The 12666-nt window shown below is 47.6% G+C and overlaps 1 protein-coding gene across 2 annotated transcripts in view; it reads left to right on the forward strand.

Moving 5' to 3' along the window:
* The first annotated feature begins 841 nt into the window (after positions 1–841).
* glsa (glutaminase a) overlaps positions 842–12666 on the forward strand; it is a 28667-nt gene continuing 16842 nt past the window's right edge. The window contains exons 1-3 of one of the 2 annotated variants that reach the window (XM_061716280.1): positions 842–1178; positions 7742–7838; positions 11117–11235. In XM_061716280.1, the coding sequence (XP_061572264.1) occupies positions 970–1178; positions 7742–7838; positions 11117–11235 (425 nt within the window). In that variant the 5' untranslated portion in view covers positions 842–969. The remainder of the gene's footprint in view (positions 1179–7741; positions 7839–11116; positions 11236–12666) is intronic. The other variant, XM_061716281.1, reaches the window with a different exon arrangement.

A 12666-nucleotide genomic window follows, 5' to 3' on the forward strand; every position in this document is an offset into this window, starting at 1 on the left:
GCATGAGCGTCGATGGCTGGCATTGGGCCACAGACTGCACAGTGATGCTGCCTTCAGAAGAGGAGAATAACCATCTGGGAAAGGGGGGTGTCAAGTGTCTGACCCCGCCCCGTAAAACTATCTGCTGTAAATGGACCAGTCAAAATACTTAACCCTGTAATGTTATTGTGTCAGACTATATATTTAATCAGGAACTGGTGAAATTATGTCAACTTTATGTATATATATATATATATATATATATATATATATATATATATATATATATATATATATATATATTTATTTATATATGTATATGTGTATATATATGTATATATTTTATATATATATATATATATACATATATATGTATATATATATATAATATATATATTTTATACATATATAATATATATATATTTTTTATGTATATATATATATATATATATATATATATTTTTTTTTTATGTATATATATATATATATATATATTTTTTTTTTATGTATATATATATGTATATATATATATATATATATATATATATATATATATATATATATATATATATATATATATGTATTTATATGTATATTTTATATATAAATACATAAAGATAAAGATAAAAAAAAAAGATATAAAGCACAACACGTAAAAAACGGTGCATGTATGTTAATAATTGAAGGTGATGATGGAGCTAAAATGATCCAAACAGGATCCGACACTGGGTCAAAACAGTAGGCGAGAGACCGAGCCCGTGATTGACAGGCTCTCTTGGCCAATCAGATGCGGATACGCAATGCGCTCGTCCAATCAGACCGCGCGCCGTGAGCGCGTCACCGTCGTCCCGCTGCAGCGCATTCCAGCTCGAAGCCGTTACTCGACCGAGGAAAGCCGACGGCGTCACCGGGGAAAAGTCGCTCTCTCAGCGGTCACAGCAACCAGCCAGCCAGCCAGCCAGCCAGCCAGGCTCCTCCACCGGGTCGGAAATGTTTCACCTTCGCTCCGCGCTAGTGCTCCGGGAGCTGCTCCAGAGCCCGCTGACGGGCAGAGCCAGAGCGGCCGCCGGCTGGAGCTTGGCCGGGAAGGACGGCGGGTCGCCGGGCTCCAGAGCTCCGCCGCGACCCGGCGCCGGCTCCAGGGGCTTCTGCTCCAAGGGAGACGGCCACAACGATGCAAAGGACTCCGCCACGGAAAAGTGAGTAGCGCGGGCTTTAGGTGGTGGATAATAACTCCCACAGGGCTTAGGTGGGGTTGGCCTGCTCAGGTGAGCCCCGTATGGTCCGATAATGGAAGCAGGGGGGATGCAGCCAGTCCCACATACTGCACATCGTGACTGCCAGCAGCAGCAGACAGGCTTGTGCAGGTTTCACCCACATCTGGAATGTGACTCGGTGAATCATTACCGTAAAACCTGCCAGCGAAGCTTCTGCACTCCATCACGTAACCATGGCAACCAAAGATGTCCGTGAACTCCCAGCGATGACCTTCACAGGTCAGTCACAACAGCATCCCTGGAGGCAGCACGCAGCTCCAGTACTTCCATCTGAGACGTCTGGGTTTGCAAGTGAGACCCGGTTAGCTCCCTGATCTCAGTCAGTCGTATCACGCCACCTGAAGGCCACCAGAGGTCACCTGAACGCCACCAGAGGTCACCTGAACGCCACCAGAGGTCACCTGAACGCCACCAGAGGTCACGTGAACGCCACCAAAGGTCACGTGAACGCCACCAAAGGTCACGTGAACGCCACCAAGGGTCACCTGAACGCCACCAGAGGTCACCTGAACGCCACCAAGGGTCACCTGAACGCCACCAGAGGTCACCTGAACGCCACCAGAGGTCACCTGAACGCCACCAGAGGTCACGTGAACGCCACCAGAGGTCACGTGAACGCCACCAAAGGTCACGTGAACGCCACCAAAGGTCACGTGAACGCCACCAAGGGTCACCTGAACGCCACCAAAGGTCACCTGACCTGAACGCCACCAGAGGTCACCTGAATGCCACCAGAGGTCACCTGAACATACTTCACGCAGGTTCACGGTGCTCCATCTAACTTCAGTCCAATTCAAATTCAGTTCATGAAGACATCCTGCTCCAGGAACCTAACAGGTAATATTAGTAGCTTCACCCAGATTAAATCTCCTGTCTTGAGCAGCACGAGGCGACAGTGGGGAGAAACAACCCTCCAGCTGAACCGGACTCAGGGAGACCAAACAAAACCACCACTAAACTAATCCAGGGAGACGAGCAGTGAAGGTAACAAGTACACAGAGAGTAGCGGTAGCGTGGGGAAAGCCCAGTGCACCATGGGAGGTCAGGACCTCTGACGGGTCCTAGCCGGTCTCGGCTATTAAAGGTTAAAGGTGAAGAGGATGTCCGACTCTGCATCCTGAGTGTTAACTGGAGGCCCGTTCCACCAGAACCAGAACCAGGAACCTGAACAAGTCAGATAATGGAATCAGCTAGGATGCAGATCGTGACTGCTAGCAGCAGCAGACAGGCTTTCAAGGATTTCACCCACATCTGGAATGTGACTCAGTGACGCATTACTATAAAACCTGCCACCGAAGCCTCTGAACTCCATCACGTAACCATGGCAACCAAAGATGTACGTAAACTCCCAGCAGGCCTCCAGTAAATGACCTTCAGAGGTCGGTCACCACAGCATCTATGGAGGCAGCACACAGCCACAACACTCTCCTGGGAAGATGAGCCATGGTGTTTCCATGGTGACGTGTTGAACCAAAGGGAGTCCTGTAATGAACATATCGAGTGTATTCAGTCAGTCTGACTGCTGTCTGTCTGTCTGGTATCATGGTCTCCGTCACACCGGACCTGGACTGGAGACGGTACAGGACTACAGTTGGACCTTTTAGGCTCCACGGGACTGTGGACAATCTCCCCCCGCCAGAGTTGGTTGAACATCAGAACAAACCATGTTGACAAACCAAAAAGCTTCTGGGAGAACATACTTTTGGAAAGATGAGACAAAACTGTCCATCAGCTAAAAGCAGAAACAAAGTCATGACCCAAAACACCCAACTACAACCAGCAGGGAACAACTCAGAACCAAGCACTGGACCTGATCCTGATCTACCTAGTCCTGATCTACATCCTGTTGAACATCTGGAGAAGAAACCTTCAAACCGGAGACACCTGGAGACGCTTGTTCACCAGGACCAGAAACAAGTCTCTGACAGTTACACTCATCACTGGACAGAAGTTCTTAGATTATTCTGTTGATCCACAATTCAAAAGCTGGTTTTCATCAGTCAATCTCACGTTATTTTAGGGACTATTTTAGTTTTTTCTGTCTTAACTAGAACCAACACGCTTGTTTGTGTTGCGCATCATCGCTGGGATGTCAGTGTTATTGGCCGTCTGCTCTGCCGGATGATGAGTGGTGACGGAAGAGAAACCGGGCGGAGGTTGAGAGCCTCTAATGTCCAGGAACGTCACCACAGCGCCGCAAAGCCGCTGACGGTAGCTGAGACGTCTGGGTTTGCAAGTGAGACCCGGTTCAGCTCCCTGATCTCAGTCAGTCGTATCATCACGCCACCTGAACGCCACCAAAGGCCACCTGAACGCCACCAAAGGCCACCTGAACGCCACCAAAGGCCACCTGAACGCCACCAAAGGCCAACTGAACGCCTCCAAAGGCCACCTGAACGCCACCAAAGGCCACCTGAACGCCACCAAAGGTCACCTGAACGCCACCAAAGGTCACCTGAACGTACTTCACGCAGATGACACTCGTCTGGTTTGAGACCCAGATGGCGATAAAAGGCCTCATCGCCCCCTCCAGGACGGGGCGGTCCTGCTCGCTTCACGGACAATTTGCTTGAGCTAACAGCCCGGCTCAGCTGACGGGTCGCCGGCAGCATGTCGTCTTCTCCAGAGGGGATTTTAGGTTTCAGTGACGCCTCGGCTCGCTCAGCCAAAGACCCAGAGAGAGAGAGAGAGAGAGAGAGAGAGAGAGTGGAAGGATAAACTCGACTGCAGGATGGATCTTAGTCAGGAAACAGGCTCAGGTTCTGTCTGAGTAACGCCACGTCGGCTTTGTGTCATCAGGCCGCTGAAAGAGGCTTTAAACCATCTGGATGACATTAGATTTTCCACTTTTCCATTCGTGTCATATTTAAGTCCGTCGTGAACTCTCTTCAACTAAAACTGCTTTTCTTGTGTCCAAAAAGTAGTTTAAAACATCCTGGGACAAGGATTTCACACAGTCTCTGTTGTAAAACTGGCAACAACACTGATGGATCGTCTGGGTTAGCAACAGTAACCAAGGGGGCGGGGCTTACTGATGGGTCAACTGATGTAAAAGAGTGAAAAAAGGCCCAGATAACGGCGTAAAACTGAACAGTTTGGATCGTGTGCCAGCATAAATGAGAGATGAGACGTCATGGCAGCCGTAGCCAGTTTTAATAACCATAAACTCTCCCTCCAGCATGAGCAAATCTGTTTGATGCGGTATCAGAGGCAGGCGGCGTGACGTCCCAGAGGCCTGGTCTGGTTACGGGGGTCCTGAGGCGGCGCTCCAGTGGGTAAGGGGTTAAAAACGCTGTAATTCAGGGGAGCCTCTCCGCCTACGTCGCTGCTGCGGTCTCTGCAGCACAGCCGGCAAGCTGGCGTGCCGCCCGGCAGCGGTCGGGGCCTCCAGCCGCACATGAGTCAGTCCCACGGATGGATTAGTGCAGCGCCGCCTCCTGACACTCAAACACCGGTTCGTCATGACAGATGTGAAACATGAAACCAGCGGCATCGATCTCACCGCAGAAATAGAGCAGCTGCAACTGCATCAGAGCCAGATGGGTCAATAATCATCAGCCCAACGCTGGCTTCAATTGAGATAAAACTGTCAGCATTCACCCCTCACAGAAGGAGACGGCTGAAACTCAGAGATGTCTTCATCAGAAACTGAGAAGAAAACAAGGTTTCAGAGGATTTATTCATCAGATCTCGGTGTAAAAATAAGAAAAAAAAGCACAAACATCAGCTTATTTCACTCCAGAGATGAAGATCACTTGGTGAATAATTCATCCAGCAGTCTTAAACAGAAGAAGAAGCTACAACTCTGGCAGCCGTGATGTCCCACAATATCAGAATAATCTCTTAAAATCAGTCACAGAAGAGGAGAAAAGCTGACGCTCAGGATATTTGATCTCTTTTTATTTTGAGTTTTATTATCGAGTCAAAACCCGGCAGAAACCGCCTCCGGAGGCGGTTTGGCGTCCGAACGCCATGCTGGACTCCCGCGTCCAGATGCAGGTCTGCTGCTGCACGGCTCACTGGTGAGAAGAGGAGGGGCGGGGCCGGGAAAGAGAGCAGTGGATTAATGAGGCCGGTCCAGATGTTGGGTCCAGCCTCCAGCTGTGAGACAGCCCACTAATCCGTTTAAGCGAGGGCCCGTCTCGGCCTCTTGCTGCTGAACCCGGGACTGAGCATCCCGGGTTGCTGAGGCCGAGGTGACGGACGACCACAACCCCTTTAGACCCGGCGTCTCGGATGCGTCCGAGGTTTCCTTGTTCTGACCGTTTGAGTGTTTGTGTTTTTATTCTGTGGTGCTGCAGCTGATGGAGTTAAAAGTCTGTTACTAATTCAGAATTATTCCCTCTGCCGACTCTCTCCCTGTCGTTGATCTGCTTGATTTCATTTGTAAGTATGTTTCTATTGTTTTTTTTAAATCATCATTTTAGTTTTAGTGACTGTTTCCAACCTGTTCTCCAGTAGAAGTAGACGGTTTTCTGCAGAAAGCCGATAACCGCTTTACCTTGAAACAACCTGCCCCCCATTCCCTCTCCGGCGGCTGCGCTTAGCCCCCCCCCCCCCTCCCTCCGTCCCTCCATCCTCCCTCCTGTTTTCTCACACACACACACACACACACTCACACACACACACAGATATGACGTCCTGTCCTCGCCATCACCAGCCAGGTCAGAGGTCGACCACGCCAGCAGACGGGACGCCGTTCGTTCAAACGGTTCCACTTGGGAGGAAAAGTCAGGATTCCTGCGAGATTAGAGGCTCAAAAATCAGAATTTGAAACTTTTATTTCTCTGAGAAATTGTAAAGACGCAGTAGTGCAAACGTGCAAATGTGCAAACATATGAAGCCTGGAGGGTCTCGGATGTTTTATCTGATCTTTGGAATTCTGCTAGAAATCAATAATCGTCTTGTTATCATTAAAATTGTATTTAACCTTCAATCATAGGATTAAAATAGGGTGTTGTAACTTCAGCACAGGACTTTTAAAGCACTTTAAAGACCTAAATCTAAAAGAAAAGCCAGAACGAGCTGCTGAGTCTCTCTGACTTCATCTCCGAGTGGAACTTTGAACTGGAGCAGCAGCGAGTGTTTCCTCCGTCCAGCGTGGTCTTAGTTCTCCAGCAGCTCAGATCTGTACCGTCCAGTTAGCTCTTTATTCCCTGGAAGTGAGGCCGGTCCACGTCTGGTACCGAGGCTGCCGTGTTAAACTCTCCCTGGAAATGGTTTCGGAGTTTACCGGCGACTGCTGTCGTCGTAGCTGCGGCCGCTTTAGACTCCACTGATGCTGAAACGAAACATTTCTTCCCTTCCACCTCTGCTGCCCTGCAGAGCAGAGCCCGGTCAAGCTTACCCTCAGACATCCTCTCAGCACGCACACCGGTGCTCCCATGATGCTTTGCAGAACCCCGTGAGCCCGGGGATTCAGAGCTTTGCACAAATCCTATTTGGTGATGATATGAATCACATCTGAGAGGCTGGTGTGAGCTGCTCTGCCCGGCGGCCTCCTGGCACGCTGCTAACGCTCCTCCCAGCCAGGCCACGGCGCCGCGGGCCCAGCCGTCGTGGCCCAGCCGTCATGGCCCAGCCGTCACGGCCCAGCCGTCATGGCCCAGCCGTCGCGGCCCAGCCGTCGCGGCCCAGCCATCGGGCGGCGTCATGGCTGCGGTTACAAATAAAGCTGTTATCAGTTAAAGGAGCATGAGGCAAGAATAAGAAATGAGACTCATTAGCGCCACGACGACCGTCGGGGTTCCTGCAGCCAACAGCGAAGCCGGCATGGGAGCGCGTGTGTAATCTCATGTGATTTTCAAATCCAGCTCTAAATATGACTTGTAATCTTACCTGGTCAGTAGGAAATGAGCCATGTCAGCATCTGTTTTCAGTCCCAATTCAAGTTGAAGCTGCCTCCATGACTCAAACGCGTATCCAATGTTTACTCGTGCGCCGCCGAGAACGCGCATGCAGCGTCATGTGACGTCACATCCGCAGGACAGTGCGGGAAATTCCGGTCACAATTGCAGCACATTTTGCAGCACACAGCCTGTTCAAGGCAACTGAGAGATACGCTAGAGGGCTCAATCTTTTTGGTTTGGAACGCTACATCTGACATTATTACTAGAAAATTTAAAACATATACGCATTTTTTTCATAAATCCTGCCTCATGCTCCTTTAACTCAATTCCAACAGTAGAACGCGGGTCATCCCAACCCGGAGGCTCGTTCCTGCGTGGACGGAGATGCCATTGTCCCCGGTCCTGGCTGGTATTCGTGCACAGACGACCCCTGCTCTGCTCTGGCCTGGTGACGGCTCCAGACCCCCCCCCCACCCGGTCGTCCCGCTGACGCCGAGCCAGAGTAGGGTCGCCCCGGGTGTTACTCAGCCTCTTCTCCTCCTCCTCCTCCTCCTGCAGCTCCCCTCCCTTTTTCCAAGGCGACGGGCCTCCGCGCGGCCTCACCTCTCTCTGTGTTTGTCTCTATCTCCCCTGCAGGAGAAGGAAGGCGGGCATCCTGCCCAGCCTGGAGGATCTGCTCTTCTACACCATCGCTGAGGGCCAGGAGAAGATCCCCGCACACAAGTTCACCACCGTGAGTTCACCCAGCCGGCTGCCGAGCTTTTAAACGACGAGTAAAGGCCGTGGGAGGGATGGTTACCTCCCGAAGCATCACTACAGTTTAGAACCAATAAACATGAAAGTGGTAAAATAAAGTTGCTTTCGTCAACGAAAATTATGACTAAATATCGTCGTCAACGAACCTTTATCACCTGAGGAAAACGAGACGAGACGCAACGAAAATGCTGGTCATGTGACGATAACGATAATTAAATATATAATGCAATATCGTAGAGGAATAAAAACGAGACTAAAATGTAGATTAAAAAATAAAAACTCTGCTTAATTCATTTTCGTTGACTAAAACGAGATGAAATGTTCTACCAAAGATCCTTAATGTCCATGTTTTCAGTAGTTTCTCTGGTTTAATGTCCATGTTTTCAGTAGTTTCTCTGGTTTAATGTCCATGTTTTCAGTAGTTTCCTCTGGTTTAATGTCCATGTTTTCAGTAGTTTCTCTGGTTTAATGTCCATGTTTTCAGTAGTTTCTCTGGTTTAATGTCCATGTTTTCAGTAGTTTCTCTGGTTTAATGTCCATGTTTTCAGTAGTTTCTCTGGTTTAATGTCCATGTTTTCAGTAGTTTCTCTGGTTTAATGTCCATGTTTTCAGTAGTTTCTCTGGTTTAATGTCCATGTTTTCAGTAGTTTCTCTGGTTTAATGTCCATGTTTTCAGTAGTTTCTCTGGTTTAGTTCTGCTGGGTGACGTTAGTCCTTAATCCCAGTCGCTGCAGCGGGGAATCAGATCCAGAAGATGCAGCTGCAGGTTAGAAGCTGATGCCGTTAACGCAGAGCTCTAGGTTCACGTCCATTAAAAACTAAGGGGTAAATCCACAAAGAACAGATTGCGCCCGCAAATAGCGCTGTGAATTGCGCTGCATTAGCGCCCGCAATTTGCCCTGCTTTAAGTTCCTATTCACAAAAGATTTTGCTCTAATGATATACCGGAGCAAACACGCCCATAAAGTTTTGCGGCTGAGTGCAATTTGCACTTGTCTGAGGGAGCGTGGCTGTTTCCAGTGTTCTCCATATTTCAGCACACAGATTGGTCCCTAATGAAAACTGCAGAGAGCACAATAGCCTCAACTTTCACGTATTTGTACTTCTAGTATTTCACATGCAGATAGATAGATAGATAGATAGATAGATAGATAGAACCTTATTCATCCCCAAAGGGAAATTCAACCGTCCAGCAGCTCATCAAAACATAAACATAAAAATCAACCACACTTCCATTTAGACAATACAAGCACATTCATAATATTAAAATAAACATATAAGGTTTTTAAACAAATATCATGTAAAGTGCAAACTAAAATATAGTCCAGTTGTGGCAGAGGTGAGTGTGTGAAACTGAGTTCAGGACAGTTAAACAGTCTTATTGCTGCGGGGACGCAAGGATCTCCTGAACCGCTCCGTGCGCAGTGAGCGGAGGCTGCGGACCCGACCGCTGCAGCTGCTGCCCCTCTGCTCCTGGAGGCTGTGGAGAGGGTGTCTGCTATTGTCCATTATAGCACTCAGTTTGTTCAGTGTTCCCTCTCCACCACAGATCTTAGCGGGTCCAGACTCCTGCCCAACACTGAGCCCGCTTTTTTGACCAGTTTGTTCAGTCGCCTGGTGTTTTTGATTGCAAGGCTGCCCCCCCAACACAAAGCAGCAAAAAAGAGTGCACTGGCCACCATCGTGTGGTAGAACATAGCCATCATCTCCACACACACATCAAAAGACCTCAGTGTCTGTATGACATAAGCTAATGAAATGTCAAATGTTAAGAGGCTGTGCGCATTTACGCACAAGGCACAGCACCAGTAACTTCATTAACACCGGATCGGGATCAGATCAGGATCTAATGGTAATTCATGTTCTTTGTTTTGCTACACACACCTACAGGTCAGCTGTTAAACACACACATTCTAGATTTATATGTTTATATGGTGGAATTGTTTGTAATAAAGCAGCCCCTTATGTATGGATGAATCCTGAGCTCCGTCCTGTTACTTTTATTTTTAAATCCGATAAGTCCACAACCCCACTTGATCTGATTGTCTACAGCAGGGGTAGGCAATTCCGGTCCTCGAGGGCCGGTGTCCTGCATGTTTTAGATGTTTCCCTGCAATGCATGGAGACACACCTGATTCTAATTAATCATCGTCATCAGCTTGTCATCCAGGGCTGCACAATTCTGTTAATGACACAGGTACTTTTATCACGGTGTGCTGAAGCAGGGTAACATCTAAGACATGCAGGACACCGGCCCTCGAGGACCGGAATTGCCTACCCCTGGTCTACAGTCACGTCTGAATGTAGATTTCACCCTTAATATCATTCAGTATCACACAGGCTTGAATGACATTGAAGAGAGAGAGAGAAACAGAGACAGACGGGGAGTGAGGAGTTTGCGCGCAGTTTAATACACGCTTCTGAAACACGGTATTTGCTCCACTATTTTTGCGTGTGGCAAATAGCCCTGGCCTTTGTGAATTAGGCGCTTTTTGCAATGAGGCTTATTTGCATAGAAAGGGGGCAATTTTGCGTCGAATGTATGAATATTACCTAATTTGCATGCATGCAAATGGCACCGGCGCAGACTGCCACTATTTGCTTGGCAGCGCAGTTTGTGGAGCAATTCGCCCTTTGCGGGTGCTTTGTGAATTGGACGCTCTCTTTTTGTCTCATTTGCACCGGTGTAGCGGCCGCAAAAGCCGCGCAATCCTTTTGTGGATTTGGCCCTAAGTTACATAGAGAAACACGGGGATCTGCTCTGGGGGGGAGAAGAAGAAGATCCATCTTTGGATACACTTTCCTACATAGACGTGGAAAAGAAAACCCAATGTGTCGTCGAGAAATGCGGAAAAATTAATATATTGTAAACTCAAATTAGAGTCTTCTGTATCTGGAATGAATGTATTCTTGAGTCTATAAAGATAACAATAATATAATAATAAGATAACCTTGTTTGAATTGTAACAGGGCTAAATACAATCTTTGACTAAAACTAGACTAAAATGGTCCTGGACAATTCTGACTAAAATAAGACCCAAAGACTAGACTAAAACTAAAAATGAAATAAGCTGACAAGAACAACAATAGTGGTAAAATAAGGAGGTTCCCATTGAGGCAGGAAGCGACTCAGCTTAGTTCCTAATGGACTAATTCCTCCTGCTCAGCCCGTCTGGAGTCGATGTTCAAGCCTTGTTGCTTTATTGATCTCTGCTCAAGTGGTCTTAATCACAGCCCCCCCTGCTCTGTCCACAGGCTCTTAAAGCGACAGGCCTTCGCACCGGAGACCCCCGGCTGAAGGAGTGCATGGAGATGCTGAAGGTGACGCTGAAGACCACCTCAGACGGAGCGCTGGACCGGCACCTCTTCAAGAAGTCAGTTCTTCTCTTACCTCCTTCAGACCAACCCCAACCCTTTATTGTCAACATTAAAGTTTGATAGCTGCCTGAGAGAGAATAATTGATGCTGCTGGGAGCTTTCCTCAACCCCCCTCCCCCGCAGCAGAACCGGGTTCCCGGCTGCGGATGAATTATTCATCCTGCTTCGGTTTGCACGTCAGCAGCAGGTCTGTATCCAGGAGCAGGGCTCAGCGTGATGACGGTGCGTCACAGCCAGGACTCCTACAGGAGTCTGTCCTCCTGGCGCTAAAACCAGTCGAGGACGGCGATGATCTGTTTTAACAACAAGCTGCAGCTGATCCAGAACGCTGCCGCCGGAGTCCTTACAAACACCAGGAAACTGGACCACATTACACCAGGAAACTGGACCACATTACACCAGGAAACTGGACCACATTACACCAGGAAACTGGACCACATTACACCAGGAAACTGGACCATATTACACCAGGAAACTGGACCATATTACACCAGGAAACTGGACCACATTACACCAGGAAACTGGACCATATTACACCAGGAAACTGGACCATATTACACCAGGAAACTGGACCACATTACACCAGGAAACTGGACCATATTACACCAGGAAACTGGACCACATTACACCAGGAAACTGGACCATATTACACCAGGAAACTGGACCACATTACACCAGGAAACTGGACCATATTACACCAGGAAACTGGACCACATTACACCAGGAAACTGGACCATATTACACCAGGAAACTGGACCACATTACACCAGGAAACTGGACCACATTACACCAGGAAACTGGACCATATTACACCAGGAAACTGGACCACATTACACCAGGAAACTGGACCACATTACACCAGGAAACTGGACCACATTACACCAGGAAACTGGACCATATTACACCAGGAAACTGGACCACATTACACCAGGAAACTGGCAGAGGTGGACAGAGTACTCGACCCCAGTACTTGAGTAAGAGTACAAATACTACAAGTAAAAGTAGCTCAGTCAAAATATTACTCGAGTAAGAGTAGAAAAGTACTTGCTTTTAAAGGTACTTAAGTATCCAAAAGTAAATGCTTTTATATTTACTTTAAGTAAATATAAAATGAATATATATGAATATTAAGCTCAGGAATCAATACAATATAAGTTGTAAAAACAATATCCCATGCACACTCACACACACTTATTTTTTGTCTTTATTCTTTATTATTTATATATTGCATTATTAGTTTGCCATCACTTTTGTGTAGTTATACTTTCTGTTTTTTGTATGTTAATCTTGACATGAAATTTTAATATCTTCGGTGGAGGCTTCAAATAAGCCCATTGGGTTTTTTGCCTCTTCCTGCACCGTATAGTGTTTATCATTGATATTTCCTGTATATTTTTAAAAACTGTGCAAAACAATAAACTAAACTA

This window comes from Cololabis saira, chromosome 24 (assembly GCF_033807715.1).
Source record: "Cololabis saira isolate AMF1-May2022 chromosome 24, fColSai1.1, whole genome shotgun sequence".
Classification (NCBI taxonomy): domain Eukaryota; kingdom Metazoa; phylum Chordata; class Actinopteri; order Beloniformes; family Belonidae; genus Cololabis; species Cololabis saira.